A 23,741-nucleotide genomic window follows, 5' to 3' on the forward strand; every position below is an offset into this window, starting at 1 on the left:
CTAAATGGTGCAGGTTGGTCTTCATGAGGAAGGTGAGAAATCTTGATATAATGTTTTTGTTGACAGACTGACAACAACCAATGTTGTGAAGATCTCGTACTTTCATCTTCAAAATATCTCCTGCATAAAGCAACTCCTTTAGCCTAATGGCTTCTCAGTGGTTATACATGCCCAAGTGTCTTCTTGGCCGTTACTGTAATTCACTATATCTGGGGCTGACAAATAGTGAGTTGGATTGCCTGCAGCTGATGCAGAAGTCTTTACAGTCGTTACCTACATGTACTTCTCATACTTTGATATTACTCCCATTCTACAGCGCCTGCACTGGCTGCCCATCTGAACATGTATCATCTTTAAAGTCTTACTCTTCAGTTATTTACCCTTATATGGTCTGTATATCCCTTGCCTTGTAACAATTTTACAATATAATCATTTGTCATTTTTATTGCAAGTCATTACTTCTCCCCATTTTTAATCTGACCTTTGACAACCTGCCTCTACTTTCCTTGGTTAATTTTGTTAACTTCAGATGTTATGCAACCAGCACTTGGTATACTCTTGGTATTTCCCCCAGCTTTTCTACTCTTATTTTGTCTTACTACTGCTACAGCCAGTTAACTTTTATTGCTTGCCTAGTGATTTTTACTGCTTATTACCCTAATTTTGATGTTTTACTGTATGGTGCCTGGGAAACATGCACCTAAATACATCTGAAACATACAATCATACAATACAAGACATCCCAGGTTAACATTAACAGAAATGTACAGGTTATAAAACAAATCAATATTTGTCTGTGGAATAAAATTACCAGTGCACTGGCACAACAGCCTGTTGTAGTATCTGCCAGGCAATTTTTGAAGAATACTTCCTCATATAATAAAAGGCAACAAAGAAGTGTGCTGATCTTAATGAAATTAACACATTAAAAGTGTAGATGATACATTAACATTCTGAATTTATAAGTGTATTAGTATTTCCATGGATAGCTTAACTATTTCTAAATAAATTGAATTAATATATATATATATATATATATATATATATATATATATATATATATATATATATATATATATATATATATATATATATATAGTAAAAGTCTTTTTATCTGTACAGATACAGGACCAAAAGATGCACCTGCATTGGTAAACAGGCTTTTCTACACAGATATCACATCTCTGTTTTGGCCTATCAAAGCAAAACTTACCATGACTGATATACCACAGATCAGTTTACTGATATCAAGAAGGTCACTCTTGCATATTTTAAGTAATAATAATTAAATGAAAAACAAGTTCTATAGGGGGCCTACCTTCTTCCTGCATCTCCACCCAAAGTAGGGGCTTTACCATCACATCCAAGACTTCTAAATATACTGTCTCAGAGTTAACTGCATTGTTCTCTTCTCCAAGTTGGTGCAACCTGGGAGGCAGTATGTTTAGAGAGAAGGACATGTGGGTACAGCCCTCCCCCAAACCAGTGGGGGGGGGGGCGGCACGAGGTCAAACTGCTCCTGTAAAACACTTTCATGTTAGTTCATTTGTTAACTGCTATGCAACAGCTATGGGACAGTGTGGGTGGCATGTTCAACTTTAAGAGCTCTTGCTTCAGTACTTTACAGCAGAAATGAGACAATACTTGTTGTCTAAAGATCCCATTTCCAATTGCTTTATCTGTTACTCATACCTCTCAAGTGTCCAGATTTTCACAGAACCCAGATTTTTTCCTCATATTTTTGGTTTGCTACTCATAAAAGATGTGGTTTTCTGGCAAATCACTGAGGATTGAAGCCACCAAATAATGGCATGCATTTGAGTTTTAGACTTCATGTCCTCCCTGCGGTCGAGTGACGTCTAAAGACATGCAGGTAGGTGTGTGCATGAATGTGTGTGCCTTCTTTGAAGGTTGGGCATCAGGCTGGCAACTCAGCACCGCAAAAGTCCACTGCCAGTCATTAGCGGACTGCAGTTCCACTCTGGCGACTCCTAACTGGGAAAAGCCAAAAGAAGACATCCTTCAGAAAATTCATGCTTACGCAAATCCTGTTCTAGCAACTTTCTAAGTTTCTATGGGTGATTTTTAACATCTGTCATTACTTGGGCCTTTGCCCCCCCCCCCCCCATTATTTTAAGGTTTGTCAGATTTCTTGTGTTAAGAGGTATGCTGTTACTATATTCACTACTTCTAGTGCAGTTGGTTTAGATTTTGATTCCATTTCCTAGTAATTGCTTTTTTGACAGCCACCATAATTGGACTCGGCAAACCCGGACTATGTCCAGGCAATTCAAATTCTGTTACACAGCTCAAAAAATAATTTCCTTAGTCATATCAATTTTCTCTTCCATTATTTCTGATAGAGTAGTCTGCAGAAGTTTTAAAGTCTGCCAACTCATTACATTCCCATAAAATATGTTCCCAATTACCTCTTTCTTCCTCATCACACCTCGAACATATGCGATCTACCTGAGGAAAAATTATTTGGAGTCTACTTGGGGTATAAAAATACCTATGTAAGCACTTCCAAACAAAGATCCTAAATCTTCTAGACTGTTGCATATTTGGGAGACATACTTATATCCCCCATTGTGTCTTTGTGAATTGCTTACCCAATCTCTATTCCCAATCCTTTCTAACCTCCTCTAATTAATTCTTATAGTTATCATAAATGCTCTACTAATTATTTTTTTTTTAAACAGCAGCTTCTCTTCAAGATTTTTACTAAAAACTCTACCAGTGCCAACATTTTGCTTAATATCCCCCATTTCTTTCTCTTTACCTGTACTCTGCTATCAATCTTTGATAGGGAAGGCAATCTGTACCCTGCAGTCCAAATAAATTCTTGGCCTCTTCCCATTCTATTATCTTTTCCTCTCATATTATTTGCTCCCAATACCTTGGGTCTTTTGCCAGTTTTCTCCAAAAAAATCCAGCTCTGTCTTGCCTTTTGCCTGTATCCCTAACTGCAGTCATCCCTATCGGCAGAATCTTTCTCCATTCCTGTGTTGGCATAGCTCTTAGAATACTTTCTGCTACTTTATGAATATAATATTCTGTATGGTTACTGTTATTCCCCTTAAGGATCTGCATCCAAAGACCCAGTCTCTCCTTGTTTATTATGCCGCCCCTGTTTCATCATCATCCCTTTCCACTTTGAATTATAGGCTTCTGCTTGTGCTATACATAGGAGCTTTAACTGTGTAGCTCTGAAATACCCCTCCAAATCAGGCAATACCAGATCACCTTGTTCTACTGGAAGAATCAGGTTATCTCACTTGAAGGATTTTATCTGGGAGTGGAAGACAGCAAACATCATCTCTATATTAACTGATATCAAAAACTTCTCCTCTGGTTGATAAAAAAAATATGCCTGACCTGTGTATAAAACTAAAGGGACTAATAACATTTTAACTGGTTGATAAAAAAATATGCCTGACCTGTGTATAAAACTAAAGGGACTAATAACATTTTAACTGCTTGTATCTTGCTAGCCATATCCATAAAACAGAGCTTCCAATTTCTCAGTTTTTCATTATTGTTTGGTTTAGTCTCTTCCCACATATCTTGCCACACCAGAATCCTTTCTAATCCATACTCTTAAGTAATTAATTAAATTTTATCATGCCCCCCAAAATATGGATATTGCTGGACCAATTTGTGTGTGGGTACGTAATTTACAGCTACTGCCTTTGTTTTAGCTTCATTCATTTTGTATACCGAAAAGATATGAAATTATCTCAGAATGTTCCACAACACTGAAATGTACTTTACTGGTTTTATCAGGTACAAAATAATATCATCGGCAAACAAAACCAACTTTTCAGGACTACCATACCAATTATATCCTTGAATTTCTGAGTCCCTTATTTTCTTTGCAAATGGTTCTAATGTAATGCAAATAATAAAAGGGAAAGAGGACAGCCCTACCCGATTCCTCTGCTCAAACAGAAATTATCAGTGAGGAACCCACTCACTTAAATTTTTGCCTCCAATCCCTCATATAACCTTCTAGTCAACCTTATAATTTTGCCAGGGAATGCAAATGCTTCCATTGCCCTGCTCATAAATGTTCAGCTTCAGCTTATTCTGTCATATCCTTTTCCTGCATTAAAACCTGCTAACAACATGGTATTTTCTTATAATCAGCTTCCCTCAGGATCAATGTTCTGTTAACATTGTCAAATGTTTGCCCCTTTCCACAAACCCACATTGATCCACATCTATCAATTTTGGCATCACCTTTACCATTCTTTTAACCATTATAGACAAACACTTATGGTTTAGGATTGAAAGGGTCATGCTCCTCAATGCTAGAAGTCTAAATCTCAAAATGCACTCGCTTGAAGCACTCCTTAAAATGGAGAACATCAACATTTGTGCTGTAACAGAGACATGGTTCAAGGCAGCAGAAAGCACCCCTGCACTACCAGGCTACAACTTATTCCACACCTTTCGGCCCTAGACCTTGGACTGAAGCTCCAAAGGCAGTGGTGTTTCCATATTCATAAAGGATGCGCATACTTCTAGACTAGTAGCCCAACATAATGCATCTGAGATACTTCATGTGCAGCTAATATTGGGTAAGACAGCGATTCAGGTCGTAGCCTGCTATAGATCCCCAACCATGTCCCAAGACACACTCCATGTTCCTAAGCACCCTGGAGAATATTAGGATCCAACGTAACACTCTCATACTGGGCGACTTCAACTACCCCTCCATTAACTGGGAAAACTACTCATTTACCAATACACTTGCCCAACGTTTCCTGGAATTCATTAATTCCAATGCCCTGGACCAGCTCATTCTTACCCCCACTAGAGGTAGCAACATCCTTGACCTGGTCATTACTAACATGGGCGACCACTGCTCTACACCAATAGTCAACTCCTCCCTGGTTAAATCTGACCACAAATCACCTTGGAAATCCCCCACCACCACAAAGGTAACCACCATGAAAAAACTTCTCCAAAGCTAACTTTGGGCTCCTAAAAACAGAGGTGGCTAACTTCACAGCACCCATGCAAATGGAGAATAGTTGCATGACCACCAAATCATACACCAATGCACTGCACACACACGTACACAAATGAATGGATCTCACCATACCCAATAGAACCAAGACGCTCTCCTCCAAAAAAAGGAAGCCAATCTGGTGGTCCTCTGCCATAAACAAACTCTACAACAGAAGGAGGAAACTGATGCGGAATAAGGTGAAGTCCCAAGACTGGAAAAACTCCCTTATCAGCCTCAACAAAAAGTTAAAATCCCTCATCAAATCCTCTAAAGCTAGCTATGAGAACAGAATTGCAGCAGATAGTAAAGATAACCACAAGGCCTTCTAAAGTTATGGAAAGAATCTCCACAGCAGTACTCAGATTTGCTCTGAGCTACTGCACAATGGTACCTCTCCAACAGATATTGCCGATATACTGGCCGACAGATTCAGTGCCAACTTTATCTCTCTCTCCCCCCACAAAGGACCAATCACAATACCAATAGATTGCCAGGCACACACTATTACTGCTGCACAGGTTAAAACAGCCCTGTGCAAGGCCAAGAATACAGCTATTATTAACTCCCCAAGTGATGTTGACATCCTACAGAAAGGCCTCACCGAGACGAACGACTGGTGTCAGAACCATGGCCTTAAGCTCAATGCCAAAAAACGTGTAGTCACCCCCCCCCTTGGGAAAAATCCGGTTCCCTTGAATTACCACATCCATGGTAGTCCACTGAACACAGAAGGCGTTATAAGAGATCTGAGAACACAGGTTGACAACAACCTCTCTTTTGAGCACCACACTACCACCGTGGTCAGAAAGTCCTTCTATATGGCATATCTCATTACTAAGGGTTTTGCATCTAGGAATAAAGAGATCATTGTCTCCCTCTGCTCTTCCCTCATTAGGCCAATTATCAAGTACAATGACCCATTTGGAATGTACCTCACTAGACACCTGCAACAACTGGAGAGGCCACAAAAGTACCTCACAAAGAGGATCCTAGGCCTTAAACACTTGCCCTATATGGACAGGCTCAAAAAAACTCCAACTATTCTCGGTCTCATATCACCTATTTAGAGGCGAGCTCTGCTTGATTTACAAAACCATGTCTGACCCAGCTCTGTTAGAAATGCTACATCTAAAGAAATCCTAATTCCTCTGCACCACATGCTCCAGGGACCAATAACAATCAACAGAACATGCTAGAGAAACAGATTCATAACCCAGAGACTGCCCATGCTATGGAATAGGCTTCCCATACATGTCAAGCAGAGCACCTCACTGGCCCTCTTCAAGAGAAATCTTGATGACTGGATGGGAAATGGAAAATTCACCCTGGGGATCACTCCAGTGGTTCTACTCAAGAGAGGCACTGGGAACCAAGGTCAGGTGTCACAATGCCATGGTAATCCTTTTGGTTAGGCTTGTAAAAGCGCCAGGGGCATTGGTCTAGTACACGCCTATGAACCTATGCCTAAATGGGCCTGTATGAAGCTGGATCTGATGGGTCTTTACCATCTTTAGGTATTGCAGTCACCACTGCTTTCTTCCAAGATGTTGGTGTTCGCCTCCTCTTAAAATACTGTTAAACAAAACCTTCCAGATCTTTACCATTTTTTCCCTCCCAGCCTGCAAACTTTTATTTATTTTTTATTTAACATTTTTGTTAACTGGGAAAGTCCGACTTGGAACAAAGCCACTTTTCAGAGGAGGCCCAGGGAGAAACGCTCCAGATGCATGTCTTTGTAACATGGGAGGAAACCAGAGCACCCGGCGAAAACCCACACAAACTCAGGGAGGACATCAAGACTCCACACAGAAGGCACCCCAGCCAAGAATCAAACCAGAGAACCTCTTGCTGTGAGGTGACAATGCTACCGCTGCACCACTGCACCGTCCAAACTTCCACAGGAATACCATCTATTCCTGGGGACTTTCCTGTAGATTGGTTATACATCACCATTTTATCTCATCTCCTACTATCCTATTAGCAATTGAGCTTCATCTACTTCTAACATTGGCATATTTAATTCTTCCATAAACATTTCCATTTGTACCTTTTCTTGATCTCAATATTTCACTGCTTTATACAGACTTTCATAAAATTTAAGAAATATTTCTAGTACCTCTACAGGCTCTCTTATCTTCCTTGTAATAGACTCACTAAGCTTAGCGACAACTCTTTCTACTTTCTGTTGCCTACGCCATTGCGCCAAAACTTTTTGTGCTCTGGCATTATTACCAAAAAACAGTTACTATACAGCAATCTTTCTAAACTCAAGGATATTATCAAGGTAATCCTTCATTTTCTGCTTAACATTCTACAATTGCTCCTCTTCTTGTTATGTCAAACTTCCCCTATTCTGCAATACTTTAACAATTGTCAGTCTCTCTAAATAACCGTTACTTTTTAACCATATTTCTCTTATTTCCACCCTATTTTTAAACTCCACTTTAATTTTATCCCATTACCTAGCTATATTTTAGGAAGGAATTTCTATCTTCTCTAATAACTCCTAAATAATTTCCACCACCCGTTCTTTAAATTCCTCTCTTTTCAACAGATAGGAGGTAAAGTGCCAGTGTCTCAGTTTTCATTACCCTGCAGTTTTATTTTAGTTATTATTGGCAGGTGATCTGAAATTGTTATTGGATCCATGTCAAAACTCAATTAAAATGTACATGTGCCTATAAAATGTAAGTTCTGTTTAGCCTAGCCCAGTTTTTGTGTCTTGGGGAATAATATGTAAATTCACTCCAAACTCCTACCATTAAATTCACATTTTCCATGCCAAATATTTTCATAAATTTCTTCAAACATCTACCCTCTTTTGTTATATTCTCCCTTCTGGGACTTCAAAGCACATCTTCACAGCTACAAATCAAATTCCAGTAGTCCCCACCTATAAGTAAAAGTCCCTACTGAAAACTAATGATTTCTCCCAAATTTTCTTAAGCTCTATTATATCAGTACTGAAGTAAGATGTTAAGCAAAAAGATAAATCAATAATATCTGAAAGCATTACACTAATAAGCTTACTTCTGACATAGAGGAAATGCTTAATATTTTAAAAGAATTTCATGAGGATCTTAATTAATAAAGAGAAAAATAATAATCCTGATGATTACAAAACTGACAAGTATTTAAAGAAAAATATTACTAATAAACTTAATGATCAATAAATATCTCTGCTGAATAAGCCTATTACCTTAACAGGAGTTAAAGAAGCTTTAAAAGGGGGGAAGATGGTAAAACTTTAAGTATGGAATTATATAGTCTACTTCCATTACATATTTTATAATTACCGAGTGATGGTTTCCAGATAATTCAGAGTGACAAAATAATTCATCCCTTGTGGAGATTTCAGAAACTCCCTCATGGAAATTTTCTGTAATCTCATCTACATTTAAACAAGGAAAAGGATACAATGTTAGTTTCCTCATATAGACTTACTTCATTACTAAATATAGACTATAAAATATTCACTTCCATCTTTGCTACAAAATTAATCTGCTATATCTCTTAAAGATCAAACAGGTTTTATAGTCAATAGATTAGTGTATGATAATTTAAAAAGGGTAGTAACTCTCTTAGATTTAGCAGAGGGAATGAACACAAACTTGGCTATAATTGACTTAGATATTGAGAGAGCTTTTGATTCTGTAGATTGGAACTACTTGTTTAAAACTTTAGAAGCATTTGCCTTTCTAGAACAATTTAATGGAATATTTAAAAAAACTATACAGACTCCAAACCATATGTTAAAACTGGATCTTACATTTCTCAAGGACTAACTTTAAACAGACACAAAGCAAGGGTGTCCCTTGTCTCCTCTATTTGCACTAGTTATTGAATCGTTAGCTAATAGTATAAGAAGCAATAAAGAAATTATCTAAAATACAGGTTTTTGCAGATGATATTTTACTAGTTAGGAGATTGCAATCTCATTTATTACCTTGACTGAATAATTTAAAAATTTCAAGAAGTGTCACTGCTAAAATGTAATAATAATAAAACAAACTTTAGTGTTAAATCAATTACTAGACATTTATAGTTATCTTTAAACTTACTATAACTGGGAAATGAAAAGAACAAATATTTAAATATAAAAATATATCAAGATGCAAGTCAGATCATTAATAACAATTTTGAAAAAATAATTGAAGAAGCATTATTTCTTATTAAAAAATAGCAATAATGTTTTTTACGTTTGAGGATAAGCTAGTACTTATAAAAATGATTATATTATCCAAGGTTTTATATATATATATATATATATATATATATATATATATATATATATATATTGCATTCAACAGCTTTAATACCTGGCAAAAAAAAGCTTTTAAAGCAAATGGAAAATATGTTAATGCCATTCTTATGATATTCTAAAAAGCCAAGAATTGCTTATAAAAATCATAAAAAATTATGGGAGTATGGTGGTATTAGCTTCCCAGATGTAGAATCTTACTGCTTCAAATTTTAACTCTATTATACTCTAGAGAAACTCAACTTACACTAATCAATGGAAAACCATTCAGGATCAGATTATATTAAATTCTTATAAGTTTATCAAATATGATAAATTAGAAGTATGCAAGAAGTCCTTTCATCTGGTTAACAAAAAAATCTACCTTAGAAGAAAATTCATTTCAATCTTTAGACTCTGCATATATGAAATCACTTCTTAAAACAGTTAAGAAATACATTTTTAAAACTCCATTAATATAAAAATAGAAATGTTTGTGCTTTCCCATTGCAGTCAGAACAATGTTAAAATGAATTTAGTAAAAATGAATGGATTAGTATTTTGGTCTGATTGCTTTGAAAAAGGAAAAGCTAAGTCACCAGAATATTTAATGAAAAATTATAAAGTTGGATGAATCTGTTAACCAGTTAATATAATCTATCAGTAAGAAATGAAAGGTATATGTAGGTAATATGAATTAACTGATGGTAAATTAACCTACAAAGGAAGCCTGTTCCAAGTTGTATAAGTTAATTATAAATAATAATTTTGATGCACAATTCTGGAACTTTTTAGAAAGTAGTGGACTGAGTGATTCAATAGATTTTAAGAATAAAACTTGGTTACTTAAATCAGTTAGTCAAACTTCTTTGTTTATACTGGAAAGTGTTTACGTGGAAATATATACATAGAATGTTTGTTACTCCCTATAAAATCAAGTTTAGTACAATGACTTCTTCAGTCTGCTGGAGATATAGTAAAGATGTTAAAACTGATTGGACATCACATATTTATGGATTGTGAAAAATTAAATGCATATTGACAAAAGATAAGTATGTTTTAAGGTGTTTGTGAAAAATTAAATGTATATTGACAAAAGACAAGTATGTTTTAAGGTGTTTTTGTCTGATATTTGTTCTTTGACCAGATTAATAATACTAATGAATGCTCAACTTCCTGCATCTGTAAAAGCCAAACAAAAAAAATATTCTGGAGTCGTTGAGCACCTGATAGAAAAGTTATTACAAAAAAACTGGAAATCAAACTCAATCCCTGTATTCAACGAATTTTTAAATTTAAGAGCAATACTATGTAAAAATTGAAAAAGAAGTGATCAGAATAAGATCTATAAATCATACTAAGACTTTTAGTGGCTGGGACAGCCTTGAAATGTTGCTATTGAAATATCAAGACTCAATGTGTTAAATTAAATAAGATTACCTTGATGAGTCAATGTATTCCAAACATTGTATTATAACAGCATGTGATGTTGAATTTCTTCCTGTTTATATATTGTAAATATGTTAAATTAAAAAAAAAAAAGCTCAAAAGCAATTCAGCTAAGTAATCTATCAGTATGGCCTTCAAATATGATTTAGTAGATCCCCAGCATGTTTTTAGTCTCAAATACAAGAATGATACAACCACCCCTTGGCACTGGTTACTGCTATCAGAAAGGGGTAATGTGTTTATGTAACCTAAGCATGTCAAAGAAAACTTATATAAATGTATAGGGAAACTGCATGCTATTCAACATAAAAAACCTAAAACTCTTACCGTAATTCTAACCCTAAAACACAACCCTAACCCTAAAGCTCTAAACCTAAAACCTAGCAATAACCACGGATTAGTGTTCAGAACAACATAAATTGCAGTTATACTACTTCTGTATAGTAACTTTCAGTTTGTAGTAATTATGCCCCCACACACACACATTAAGAAATAGTGAGTGGGAAACGCTAACGGACAAAGGTATTCACAGACACAGTGTATGCTCTTGTATAAGGGCTGCAAAATGTGTTTGTGTGGTCTGCTGTGGTAGTAGCATGATTCATAAAGCTGAACAGTGTGCCTGTCATTCCAGAGCACATCTGGATTAGTTAGTAAACAACTGTGTATGGTTGCACCATCTCTGCCCCCTCCACGCACACACACACACACACACACACACACACACACACACACACACACACACACACACACAAACACAAATCTTACCTCCTGCTCCTCAGCCCAGTTCCTAGCTTTACTTACTTATGTCTCATTGAAAAGCACCTCAGTTTTATATCTCAAGACCCCTGCAGGGTCCAGTTCATAAAGGTTTCACTCCCCAGTTGCCATGATGACAGAGAAACAGTCATTGTTATAGAAGGGATCAAATGTAAACGCTACTCCCATCTGTGTGATTTTAGCTACATCACTGTGTTGGGGTCAAGTTTGGTTGTGGAAGTGCAATTGCACCTTCACAACCTTGTTGTTCTTCCCTTTTTACAGGAAGTCTTATTCCATGGAATGATGATGCAGTTGCTTAGCTTTGTTATGTTCTGCAACCCATTGCCATTTTTTGGAGGTTGGGTATTGATCTGCTGCGTGTTAACCAGTATTGCACCACTAATAACTTTCCTTCCCTTACCTACTCCACAGTGTAATTTGCCATTCATCTTTTGAATTACTGGTTATGCTGTTAATTTGCATACCAACTGCATAACTGGACACCTCCAGATACACAGCTGTATTTGTTCCTAAACCATACCATGCAAAGGGGTCTGAATGTCTTTTATGAATTGCTTAGGGAATGCTGCATATCAGCCCCATGCAACTACATACAATGTTTATGAACTGTTCTCATAGTCCATTAGCTTCATTGTAAACAAAGCATTGGTAAGGCATCTCTGATCTAGATTTTCATGTGGATCAGGTCAGTTAAGTATTGTACATATATCCAAATGTAGGTTATTGCATACTTAAATTAATAAATATATATATATATACAAAAATACACACATTATAGAAAGACTACTTCTTCTTTCGGCTGCTCCCGTTAGGGGTCGCCACAGCGGATCATCTATTTCCATTTCTTCCTGTCCTCTGCATTTTGCTCTGTCACACCAACCACCTGCATGTCCTCTCTCACCACATCCATAAACCTTATCTTAGGCCTTCCTCTTTTTCTGTTACCTGGCAGCTTCATCCTTAGCATCTTTTTCCCAATATACTCTGCATCCTTCCTCAGCACATGTCCAATCCAACGTAACCTTGCCTCTCTGGCTTTGTCTCCAAACCTTCCAACATGGGCTGACCCTCTTAATATACTTATTGCTAATCCTGTCCACCCTCGTCACACCCAGTGCAAATCTTAACATATTTAACTCCGCCACGTCCAGCTCTGACTCCTGCCTTTTTGTCAGTGCCACTGTCTCCAACCCATATAACATAGCTGGTCTCACTACCCTCTTGTAGATCATCCCTTTCACTCTTACTGGTACTCGCCTGTCACAAATCACTCCTGACATTCTTCTCCACCCACTCCATCCTGCCTGCACTCTCTTCTTCACCTCTCTTCCACACTCACCATTACTCTGAACTATTGATCCCAAGTATTTAAACTCATCCACCTTCACCACCTCTACTCCCTGCATCCTCACCATTCCTCTATCCTCCCTCTCATTCACACACATATATTCTGTCTTAGTCCTGCTGACCTTCATTCATCTTCTCTCTAGAGCATATCTCCACCTCTCCAGGGTCTCCTCCACCTGTTCCCTACTCTCACTACAGATCACAATGTCATCTGCAAACATCACAGTCCATGGGGACTCCTGTCTGATCTCGTCTGTCAACCTGTCCATCACCACTGCAAATAAGAAAGGGCTCAGAGCTGATCCTTGATGTAATCCCACCTCCACCTTAAACGCGTCAGTCACTCCCACCGCAGACCTCACCACTGACACACTACCCTTGTACATTTACCGCTCTTACATACTTCTCTGATACTCCCGACTTCCTCCTACAATACCACAACTCCTCTCTAGGCACCCTGTCATATGCTTTCTCCAAGTCCACAAAGACACAATGCAACTCCTTCTGACCTTCTCTGTACTTCTCCATCAACACTCTCAGAGCAAACATCACATCTGTAATGCGCTTTCCTGGCATGAAACCATACTGCTGCTCACTAATCACCACCTCCCTTCTTAACCTAGCTTCCACTACTCTTTCCCATAATTTCATACTGTGACTGATCAATTTAATCCCTCTGTAGTTACTACAGCTCTGCACATCACCCTTATTCTTAAAAATCGGTACCAAAACACTTTCTCCATTCTTCAAGCATCCTTTCACTTTCCAAGATTTCATTAAACAATCTAGTTAAAAACTCCACTGCCATTTCACCTAAACACCTCCATGCTTCCACATGTATGTCATCTGGACCAACAGCCTTTCCATTCTTCATCCTCTTCATAGCTGTCCTTACTTCCTGCTTGCTAATCCGTTGCACTTCCTGATTCACTATGACCACGTCATCCAACCTTCTCTCTCATTCTCTTCATTCATCAGCCCCTCAAAGTACTTTACAATAAAGGATAGTGATGGGTAAGGCCAATCTAACACCAAATGGGATATGTTAACTCAAGTATCAAAAGGGAAACTGGGTAAATAAAAGCAGCTAGCCTAATACTTACATATGAACTAAATGTTTTCAAAAAGATATTTTTGTAAAAGAAAAGGAATTACATGTGAGCACTTACCTTCCACATACTGCACTAAAGTTATAAAACCTCGTTTGCTAGGGTCCAATATTCCAAAAACAGCATCCAAATTAGACTCACTGAACAGACAAGGATAATCCATACCGGTAATACTGGCCATCCTCAGTTTCTCCAGCTGAGTTATCAGAAACTCCCTTGGTTTAGCTGCAATTATAAGAAATCATTGTATAAAATGCAATGGTTTGGTATGGGATATCCTGAACATGGCACATTCAATTTCTATGTATTATACTCTTTGGGCAATTAAATAGGGTGGATCACACTGACAAATTTCAGCCACAACCTAGTAAAATAGCTACATCACATACTTGCAGAATACAGAAATATATAAATTATACAATTCCAAAATTTTAGCCACAACCTGGTGTCAGTAAAAGAGCTACATTACATACTTGCAGAATACAGAAATATATAAATTATACAATTCCAAAATATAAAATACAGTAAAACCAATATACACAGAGAAACATACTTAAATAGCAACATGTCAGCACATCTTGTTGACATATGGTCAGCTATTCCTGGTTTTGCCTTAAAATGTTGTTCACTCACTTCTAAAAGCTGTAATTTTGTGATGAGAGAGTAAAATTTACAGTCTGTAAATAATGACTGACATTTCAGTTACAGGCATCTTTTTATTTTGTTAAATCTTATTCTGTCAAATTTCACAGATACTTAAAAAAATATCTCTTTGACTGTTTGCATGCAGCCTTGATTATGTTTGTCTTTATCCCAGACTCTTGAGTTAAAAAGTGTTCCACTCTTGCTGACCAATGGTGAACCATGCATAGATAGTAAGAATGATCTTTAATGAGCATTAAAATGTGGTGGATTAACTGGTGATCAGTTTCACACTTTCATTTTTTTTAAAAAAAACTGCCATAGTTAACAGTGGTAAAATATTTGTCAGCATGAGCTTTCCCCATGCTGTTTCTGTAGGATCTAACTGCTTTCTTTATTCCACTTTCATAGGTTTGTAGGAGGTTACTAGGCTAACAGCCCTAGAGTCCTTATAAGCCTAGCATTATTTATCCAGAGTTGCCCCAATTGTCGGTGGTTAGTTGAGTGAAGTTCGCACAGGTAAGAGTCTATGGTAGTTAACACAGACTTCCTCTGGGTAATGGAAGGTAAGCTCAAAGATCTTAACTGTCTGATTTTTCCTCAAATTATTTTCCTCATAAAAATAATGAGTTTTCAGCATACCACTGAGGAAAACAGTCACTGAATAATGACAGACCCTACAGCTCAGATTTCTTATCATTCAGGAAATGAATTATTTTACTTATTTACTTGTTTTGTTACCCTGGTAGGTGGACTGGTCCACAGACCCTTTTCAGCTACAACTTGAGACAAAGGCATATAAAAAAGCAGAATTTAAATAGAGTTCTGAGTATACTGTACAATACAAATGTTAATTCCTATTAACTTTACAAATGAACAGAATAAAGAAGTTATGCTCTTACCATAACATTCCATCTGTGTTATCCATCTTCATTTCCATTAACACATGGGGTCTCGGTACTGATCCTTGGAACAGATTGGCCACTTTTCTAGAGCTTCAGCTTCATGACTTGACCTCCTCCCTATACCCACAATGCCCCACTTCCCCAAAGTACTTCAGATCGAGTTTGCCAAAAAGACATATCACACAAGAATACACACAACTCTATAAACTAAACAACATCAGGAGCTCAACATAAGGAACAGAAATTCCTTTGAACATTGAACCAAGCTTCCCAAATACTTGGATAGGGGATGGGAAGCGGGAAGGTTAATGGAAATTAAGATGAACAACACAGATGGAACGTTATGGTAACAACATAACTTCTTTATCTGAAGCTGTCCTCTTCATTTCATTAATCTGTGGGACATAGTCCCCAGCTACTAAGATCCAGGGTGGCCCTCATGGAAGGATATTCCGAAGAACAGCAGAGCCAAAAGAACTTCTGCTCCTGGATAGGATGCCCAATTTGTAATGCGTAATAAACGTGTGGGGATTAGACCAAGTAGCTGCAGCGCAAATGCCCTCAATAGAAACTCTAGACCAAAAAGCCTGAGAAGTAGCCATGGACCTTGTGGAGTGGGCCTTAATTTGTCCTGGCAAGGGAATGTTTTTACAGGAGTAAATATGTGTAATACAGTCTTTCAACCATCTTGCTAGTGAGACTTTCGTAATAGATTTACCTCTTTTGCCAAAGAAAAAGATATGAGCAACTGATCAGACTTCCTAAAGGGCTTGGTTCTGTGTAAATAAAAATTAAGCTATGAACATCAAGCAAATGGACAGTATATTCACTTTTGTTTTGATAATTGGGAAAAACGACTGTCAGATTGATAGGCTGATTAATGTTCCCTTCCTTAGGCACCTTGGGTAAAAATGAAGGATTAGCATGCAGGGTAACTCTTACCCTTGTGAAAGATCAAGCCCTCTCTTCAAAATTTCCATATTTGAAGTACAGACACTCTACTTGCAGACATAATAGCTACTAAAAAAATAAGAGAGTTTTCCAGGAAGGGAATTTCAAATCCATAGTAGCTCAAAAGGTGGGTGGACCAAGGCTGGCAAAATCATTGTTAAATCCCAATGTGGATTAGGATCTTTCACTGGGCCTGGAGCAGGAAAGTGTCCCTAAGGAATACTTTACAAAGGTTAGAAGAAGCAAGGGATAAGGAATCCAAGCCAACATGAAAGCTGGATATAGCTGCTAACTGGACTTTGGCAGTGGAATAACTAGCGCCATCACAGAAAAGAGAAGCCAAAAAGCCAAGAACAGTGGCAAATGGTACTGTAAAAGGGTTTGTTTTTGTTCTGCCAAAATAGAAAATATTTTCCACTTGCTTTTATAAATCTTACATGTCGATGACCTATGGGAGGAAAAACAAAATTTCTCGAACGAGGGAAGAAAGCCTAGGATATCTTGCCATCATCGGGAGTGGAGAAATCATGTGGTTAACTTCAGGCCCTGTAAGTCCGGATGGGGATGCCCTAATGGGTGACAGAGCAGATCTGGAACCAGATCCAACCTCATCGGAGGGCAAACCAAATGAGACCAAAGGAAGGTGAACCAGGTTTCTTGAGGCCAAAAGGGAGCAATGAGCTTTCTGTATGAACTTGGGAATTAGTGGTATAGGAGGAAAGGCATACAGAAGACCGGAGGGCCAAGCATGGACAAGAGCATCCATGGGTGACTGCCCCTGAGGAGGGATCAAGGCAAAGTACTTCCTGCATTTGTTGTTAAATGGGGATGCAAACAGATCGCAGCAGGAGAGACACCATTTGTTAAAGATTCTGCCACTGACTGATTCAGAGACCACTTGTGAGGTATCAGTAATACTCGACTGAGCTGATCTGCTAAGATGTTGAATTCCCCCAGAGTGTGCATTGCTAGCAGGAAGCGGTTGGTAGAGATTGCCCACTGCTCAACCCTCATCACATCTCGACATAGGGGGTAGGACCTGGTTCTTCCCTGTTTGTTGATGTACCAAACTACAGACATGTTGTGTATCTGGATCGCAATATTCCCCACAGGAAGACAGCTGTCAAGTTCCTGCAAAGCTAGAAGAACTGCTCTCATCTTCAGTATACTGATATACACCTTGGTCTCCTGGGACGGCCACGTGCCTTGGACTGTTCGACCCAGATAATGTCCCCCCACCCTATGGGAGGAATCTGTGGTCAACGTGGAGTTTGGGGATGGAAGGATGAATGGACGTTCTTGAGCAACATCTGCAGAGTGAAGGCACCAAAGGAGAGATTCCTTGTACACTCACAACAGTTTTATAGGAAGACAGAGGATTCCTGAGTAGTGACCATTGAACTGCTAACATCCATTGCAATATCCTCATGTGGAAATGATCCATGGGTGGGAGAGTTATCATGGCTGCCATTGAACCCAATACCCTGACAACTAAACTGGCTGGAGGCAGAGGCATGATTAGAATTTGTCTGATATGACTTCCTAGATTCATTACCCTGTCTGTCATCAGATAAGCACAGGACGTCCTTGTCAGACAAGCCCCAATGAAATCTATGACATGAACTGGACCTAACTGGGATTTCTGCATGTTGATAGTTATCCCTAAAGTTGGGGATAACTATAATAAGTAGTCTCTGGCTTGAATGAGTAGATGCCTGGTTGGAGCGGTCAGAAACCAGTCATCCAGATACGGAAAAATTTGGTAGCCCTTCAGTCTGAAATGCACTGCCACCACTGCCAAACATTTGGTGAACACCCTGGGAGCTATGGTGAGACAAATGTGAGTGACCTGAACTGGTAATGACTGGCTCCCAGCCAGAAAAATAGGAAATGCTTAGAGCATCTGTCCATTTTTATATAGTAATACGCATCCTTCAGGTCCACAGAGCACATCCATTCGACCTTCAAGAGAGGCAGGATGGACTGGATAATGACCATCCTCAACTTTGTGTGCTTTATCGATTTGTCCAGAGAAGTCAGATCCAGAATAGGTCTCAAGTCCCCTGTCTTTTCGGGTACTAAAAAGAATCTCCAACTTGATCGGGGGGGCCTCTTGGATGACTTTTTTTTGCAAAAGCTTTTCTAGTTCATTGGCCTCATTCTCCCTCTGGTTGCATGGAACATCGGGGAGGTAATGTTTTCTCTTGGGAATTTCCAGAACGGGAATGAAGTATCCTCTGGATATGACCCTTAGTACCCATTTATCACTTGTGATGGCCTCCCAGGCTTCTGGGTGCAATGAGAAATTGCCCACCCTTGGGCAACTGTTCAGGATCCATGGAAGGGCTTGTCCTGAGAGGTTTCCCATGATCCCTGATTTTGCGGACCCCTTCGGCCACATGGATGGAGTTGTCCATTTTGATCATTTCTCCCTCTGCCCCAGGGGGGAAAAAATCTCCCTGAGTGTCCAGAAAAGTACCCTGTGACTTTCGAAACCACACATTCTTATTCCCATGCTGGTTCCTGGAGAAGGTCCTTTGTGGGGTAGAGAAACATATTCTGATGGCAGATGGGGTCTTTCTGTCCTTCTCACTCCAGGAGATAGTCTCATGAACAGTTGGCCCAAACAATGTGGAGCCGTCAAAGGGAGAGTTAATAAAGGCTTGTTTGAAAGGCTCCACAAAATCCCACAGCCTCATCTAGGCATAACACCTCATAGCAATGCCCGAATCAGCAGCCCTTTAGGTACCTTCTGCAGCATGGGAAATCAACCTCATGGACACACTAGCTAGTGACTGCAGGGTGGCTAGTCTAGAGGAAAAGGATTTTTGACCCTCAGCAGACATGGACCCCGGAGTCGAGCTAGAAAGTTTCTTTACCAAGTCCCTTTGTAGCCTCATAAGGTGAGACAAATAATTTAACACCCTCAAGGTGAATGTGGAAGAGGCATAAATTATTTTGCCAAGTCTGTCCAATGCCCGGAATTCTCTATTCGTGGAATGGACAGAGGAGCTCTCCTGGACAAGCTGCTGCAACAACCATGGTATCTACAGGGATACCGTTGGCCCAAAACAACTTACCTCCAGGAGCACGGAGAATCTTGTCCACTTGTTTTGGGATTGGCTCTACTGTGTCTGGTTCCTTCTAAGCCGTGGAAGACACCATCTGGATCAGCAGGTTGGCCATAGGAGGGGGAGACACCCAGGTAGTAGATGCGCCAGACCCAAAAGCCTCCCACAACAGTGATTCCTCCGCAGAAGTGTTCTGGCTAACCAACCACCCCTCAGGAGCAGGATTTCTAAAATGTCTCCATAGGAGATGTCATTGGGTGGTGACCTTGGGGTCCCTTCCCCTTTCTCAAAAATCAGTGTTTGTGGTAACTTGATTCCATAGAGGAAGCAATATGTCTTCTTTTACACAGCTTCTTCCAAGGGACCTCCTCAGTGGGACACTCTGGGGACAGTATCAGAAAATACCTGGGTTACTGTCATAGGGAGTGTGTGGAGGCTTTGGGGAACCAGCTGTCCATGGGGCAGAACGAAGACCTCAGGCATCAGATCAGTATGGGTCGGGGAGGTACCATGGCAGAGAGCATCAAGGGTCTCCCTGGATGGGAGAGAACCCTCTCCACCACTTCAAAAGCCAAAGGGCTCTGAACCAACAAGTGCTGTCCCACAGGGGCCAAAGCCACCAAAGTGGACACCCCATGGAGAACTCAAGCCTCCTGCTCCAAATGTGGAGTTGGAGCTGAGCTGTCGAAAGCCAAAGCTCCAAAGGGAGGTGAAGGATCTGAAAGCTTGGGAGTCGGTGCTGTTCCTCAGAACTAACCTCAATGTTACAGCTCTGAGACATGCTTGGAACGAAAGCCAATGGAGCTGAGCGGGTTGGGGAAATAGAAGCAAAGAGGGCAACTCCATCGGCTTCAACATCCCAGCGCTGGAGACCAACAGCACAGAAGACTCCAAAACCAAACCACAGATCTAAGGAGCCAAAGGTTGGAAAGGTGAAACTCTCATGGATCCAGGTGTGGACAGACTAGATACAAGCCCCATCTGAATCTGGGCCTCAAAGAACCGCCTCATCAGTCTGCCGGCATCCTTGTAGGAAAGTTTTTAGGAAGATCTGGAAGAAGCCATTGATGGTGGTCGCAAAGATCTCCTGGGGGAGCAAGAGAGATCTTGGAGAATGTCCTGTTGGCACCGAGCTAGCAGCCGATGCCAAAGGAGAGTCACTTGGACCTGGGGCAATGATAGGTGACCGGGGTGGAGGAGAAGAAGTTGGAAACAAGCTCAGAGCCAACTGAATCAGTTCCAGCAATTTCAGAGCCTTCTTGGGTGGCTCCAAGGAAGTTTACATGGGAGAGCGCTCCCTACTCTTCTCCTTGGGTCTCTTGGAAGGGGGTTGAGCCCCTGAAGCAGATGGTATCCCCAAGGTGGAGGAAAGAGGAAGCAAGCCTTTCAACACAAGCTTGCTCCTCCTATCCGCCAGAGCTCAGGGATGAAAGCCTTGACAAATCTTGCAAGGGGTCCGAAGGTGGATAAGCCCCAAGCAATAAACACACTCCCTGTTGGCATCAAACAGGGGCAACTTCCCCCCACAGGAAGTGCATTTTTTAAAACCCAAAGGTTTCTGTTCAGACACACTGAAAGGAAAAAGGGCAAAAAAGAGAGAAACTTTTTTTTTTTAAAGGCAGGAAAGGAGGAACACTAAACAGAGAAAACGCGATTAACAGATGGAAAAGGTGGGAAGAACAGGATTGAGTTTTTAAACTAAGAATTCTATTTTAGCCAGAAGAAAATTTACAAAAGGACAGAGTATAAACTAGATGCAAAAAAGAAAATAAAATTAAGGCACTCACAGACCACCAAACACCAGAAGCTCACAGCCACAGGAACTCGCTGCTGATGCTAAGCTCGGCAAACGAGATCTGAGGTACGCTGGGGGAGCGGGCTATTGTGTATATAGGGAGGACCTCAAATCAGGAAGTTTAAGCTGTAGAAAACTGGCCAATTGGTTCCGAGGATTGGAACCGCGACCCCACAGGTTAATGAAATGAAGAGGACAACATCAGATAAATATTTACAAATTGTCTCCAAGATTGATCCTTTATCTCTCATTATGTGTCGCTGTCCCTGACACTTGAGCAAAAAAAAAAAAAAAACAAAGTTATGGGTGTTCCTTAACCTCTCCCAGCAGTATTTTTTTAGTGCTAAACTGGGAGTTGGGCGCAAAAGAGGCCTCTAGCAACCCCCCTTAACAAAATAGGGTTTACTACACCATGTCAAACTGCTGTGGTTGTGCTTAAGCTGTATTCCCAAAACACCTGTACAAAAGTTCACTGTTCAATTCCATCAAAGTATGCTTATGACCAAATTGAAAAGAATTTGAGAATGCTTTCTTATCTTTCTTTTATGTCTGGCAGTTGGTGCACAGAGTTAAGGCTGAGAGTTGCAGTTCCTGTGGTACAAGGTTTAACACCTTCATTTGCCTTTTTCTGTGAATTTAAGTAAGTCCCTTAACCAGATAAGTGATTGGGGACAACTGGGAATTTGGGCTAGGCTCCTTAATGGACCCCCAAGAGTGCAAGCAGAGTAAATACATGTTAACCTACACAAACCTAAATCTTGCTGTGCCCTTAGTGTTAATGTAATATAATATGATGGCCTCAATACTAAGCATTTAACTTTCTGTAATGCATAGTAAGGGGTAAAGGTGTTCCAAATAGCATGCTCTAGTACTGTTACACAATGGAGTTACACGTGTTTGGGAGGGAATAGTTATGGGTTGTCACCCTCTTTAGTAAATACAGTTCTTATTTGGACAGAAACTCACACAAAATAGCAAATTTTAGGACAAATGTTGCCTACGTTTCCTGTAAAAGCAGAAAACAGTTGCTCCTGTGACTGAAACGCATTAATAATACATATAGCGACAGAAAACTTAAATTCTACAGATATGAGCTTCCATTTGGGTAAAAAAGTGAATTCCAGCTCTCTGCACTAGATGCTGGGTATCATGGTTTCTCTTACAAAATCTCCCGTTTCCATAAAAAGTTTCACTTTTGAATATTTAAAATGTGGCAACCATACACTGACTGACCCCTTTTACAAAGCATAAAATAAAAGTGCTTTACCCTACACTAACCTATAATGTTGTGGTGGTTTACGTATTATTCGCAAACACGTTTACGCAAGTTTGCAACGCTAACTCGTTATTTTACAATATTTGCGGTTCACTTTAGAGAAATTTCCCAATGTCTTACCCGGTCTGTGAAAGAATAGCAAACTGTTGAGATTATTCATTAATTCCATGATTTTATGTTGCTGGAGATATTCCACAGCACTCATCTCCTGCGTGGAAGCCATACTGTCGAGAACTGTATTAGTTTTTCCGTTGCTATGTTACGCAAAAATCGTGCCCAAACTATAGCCACGCCTATTAATAAGCGTATGTGGTTAAACGCTATATATAACTGGGATACTGTAACTGTGACGAGGGAAGTTGTACATTGCAAAACTGTGGTGGCTGTAAGTTCTACGGAAAGCAAAATAACAGTTTATTATCAGATATGATGCGCGAAATAAAACATTTTAGCACATGTATTAATAAACAAACACTATAAAAGTCTTCGGTTGTACTATGTGGAGATATGCAAATTACTAATATTTAGCTGTGAACTGTCTGCAGGGCAGTATACCTGCAAAATGTACAGAAATGCACGTTTCACCTTCAAACTCTTGGTACTGACAAATGTACAAAATGTTGCATGCTCACATACCTCTCAACCAATCGGGGACAAATCCAGAAATACTAAGGGACAGTTTTAAAATATATTGTCACCTAAACCTGTATCTTCCTACTATTTTAATGAAAACTTAACCACTTTTGCCCATCTTCAGAATACCTCTGTACTTCCTATTAACTTTCCTTATGAAAATTCTTAGGTCACTATATTTCCTATATACTAATGTTATGAAACATTGCCTGAAAATAGTGCAGTATTAAAAATGCATGTGTACTTCTTCCTACATGTAAATAAACATCTCTTATTAATATGTACTGTAACTAGTACCTATTGTAAAATTCTCTAAAGTGACATGTATCAATGAGGCTGTGAAAAGTGACATTTTAATGAAACTGTAAATTACATAACATAAAAATGCTTTTGCTGGAGCTTTTCTCCCCTGGCCCCCACTGAAAATGGGCTCAGCCCAGCCAAACTCTCTTGGTCAACAGAGACAAATAAATAATAACAAATATTGATGCTTCTGATTCAAAGAAGGTGCATAAATGCTATT

At 39.4% G+C, this 23,741-nt stretch overlaps 1 protein-coding gene across 1 annotated transcript in view; it reads right to left on the reverse strand.

Moving 5' to 3' along the window:
* Positions 1-22,834, reverse strand: part of EFCAB10 (EF-hand calcium binding domain 10) — a 123,168-nt gene extending 100,334 nt beyond the window's left edge. Inside the window, exons 1-2 of the mRNA XM_044087136.1 lie at positions 22,706-22,834; positions 14,006-14,170 (exon numbers count right to left, since the gene is read on the reverse strand). Coding sequence (XP_043943071.1) covers positions 14,006-14,170; positions 22,706-22,808 — 268 coding nt within the window. The 5' untranslated portion in view covers positions 22,809-22,834. The remainder of the gene's footprint in view (positions 1-14,005; positions 14,171-22,705) is intronic.
* Between the last annotated feature and the right edge of the window lie 907 nt (positions 22,835-23,741).

The sequence above is a fragment of the Protopterus annectens genome, chromosome 11.part0 (genome assembly GCF_019279795.1).
Source record: "Protopterus annectens isolate FY-2018-M chromosome 11.part0, PAN1.0, whole genome shotgun sequence".
NCBI lineage: Eukaryota > Metazoa > Chordata > Ceratodontiformes > Protopteridae > Protopterus > Protopterus annectens.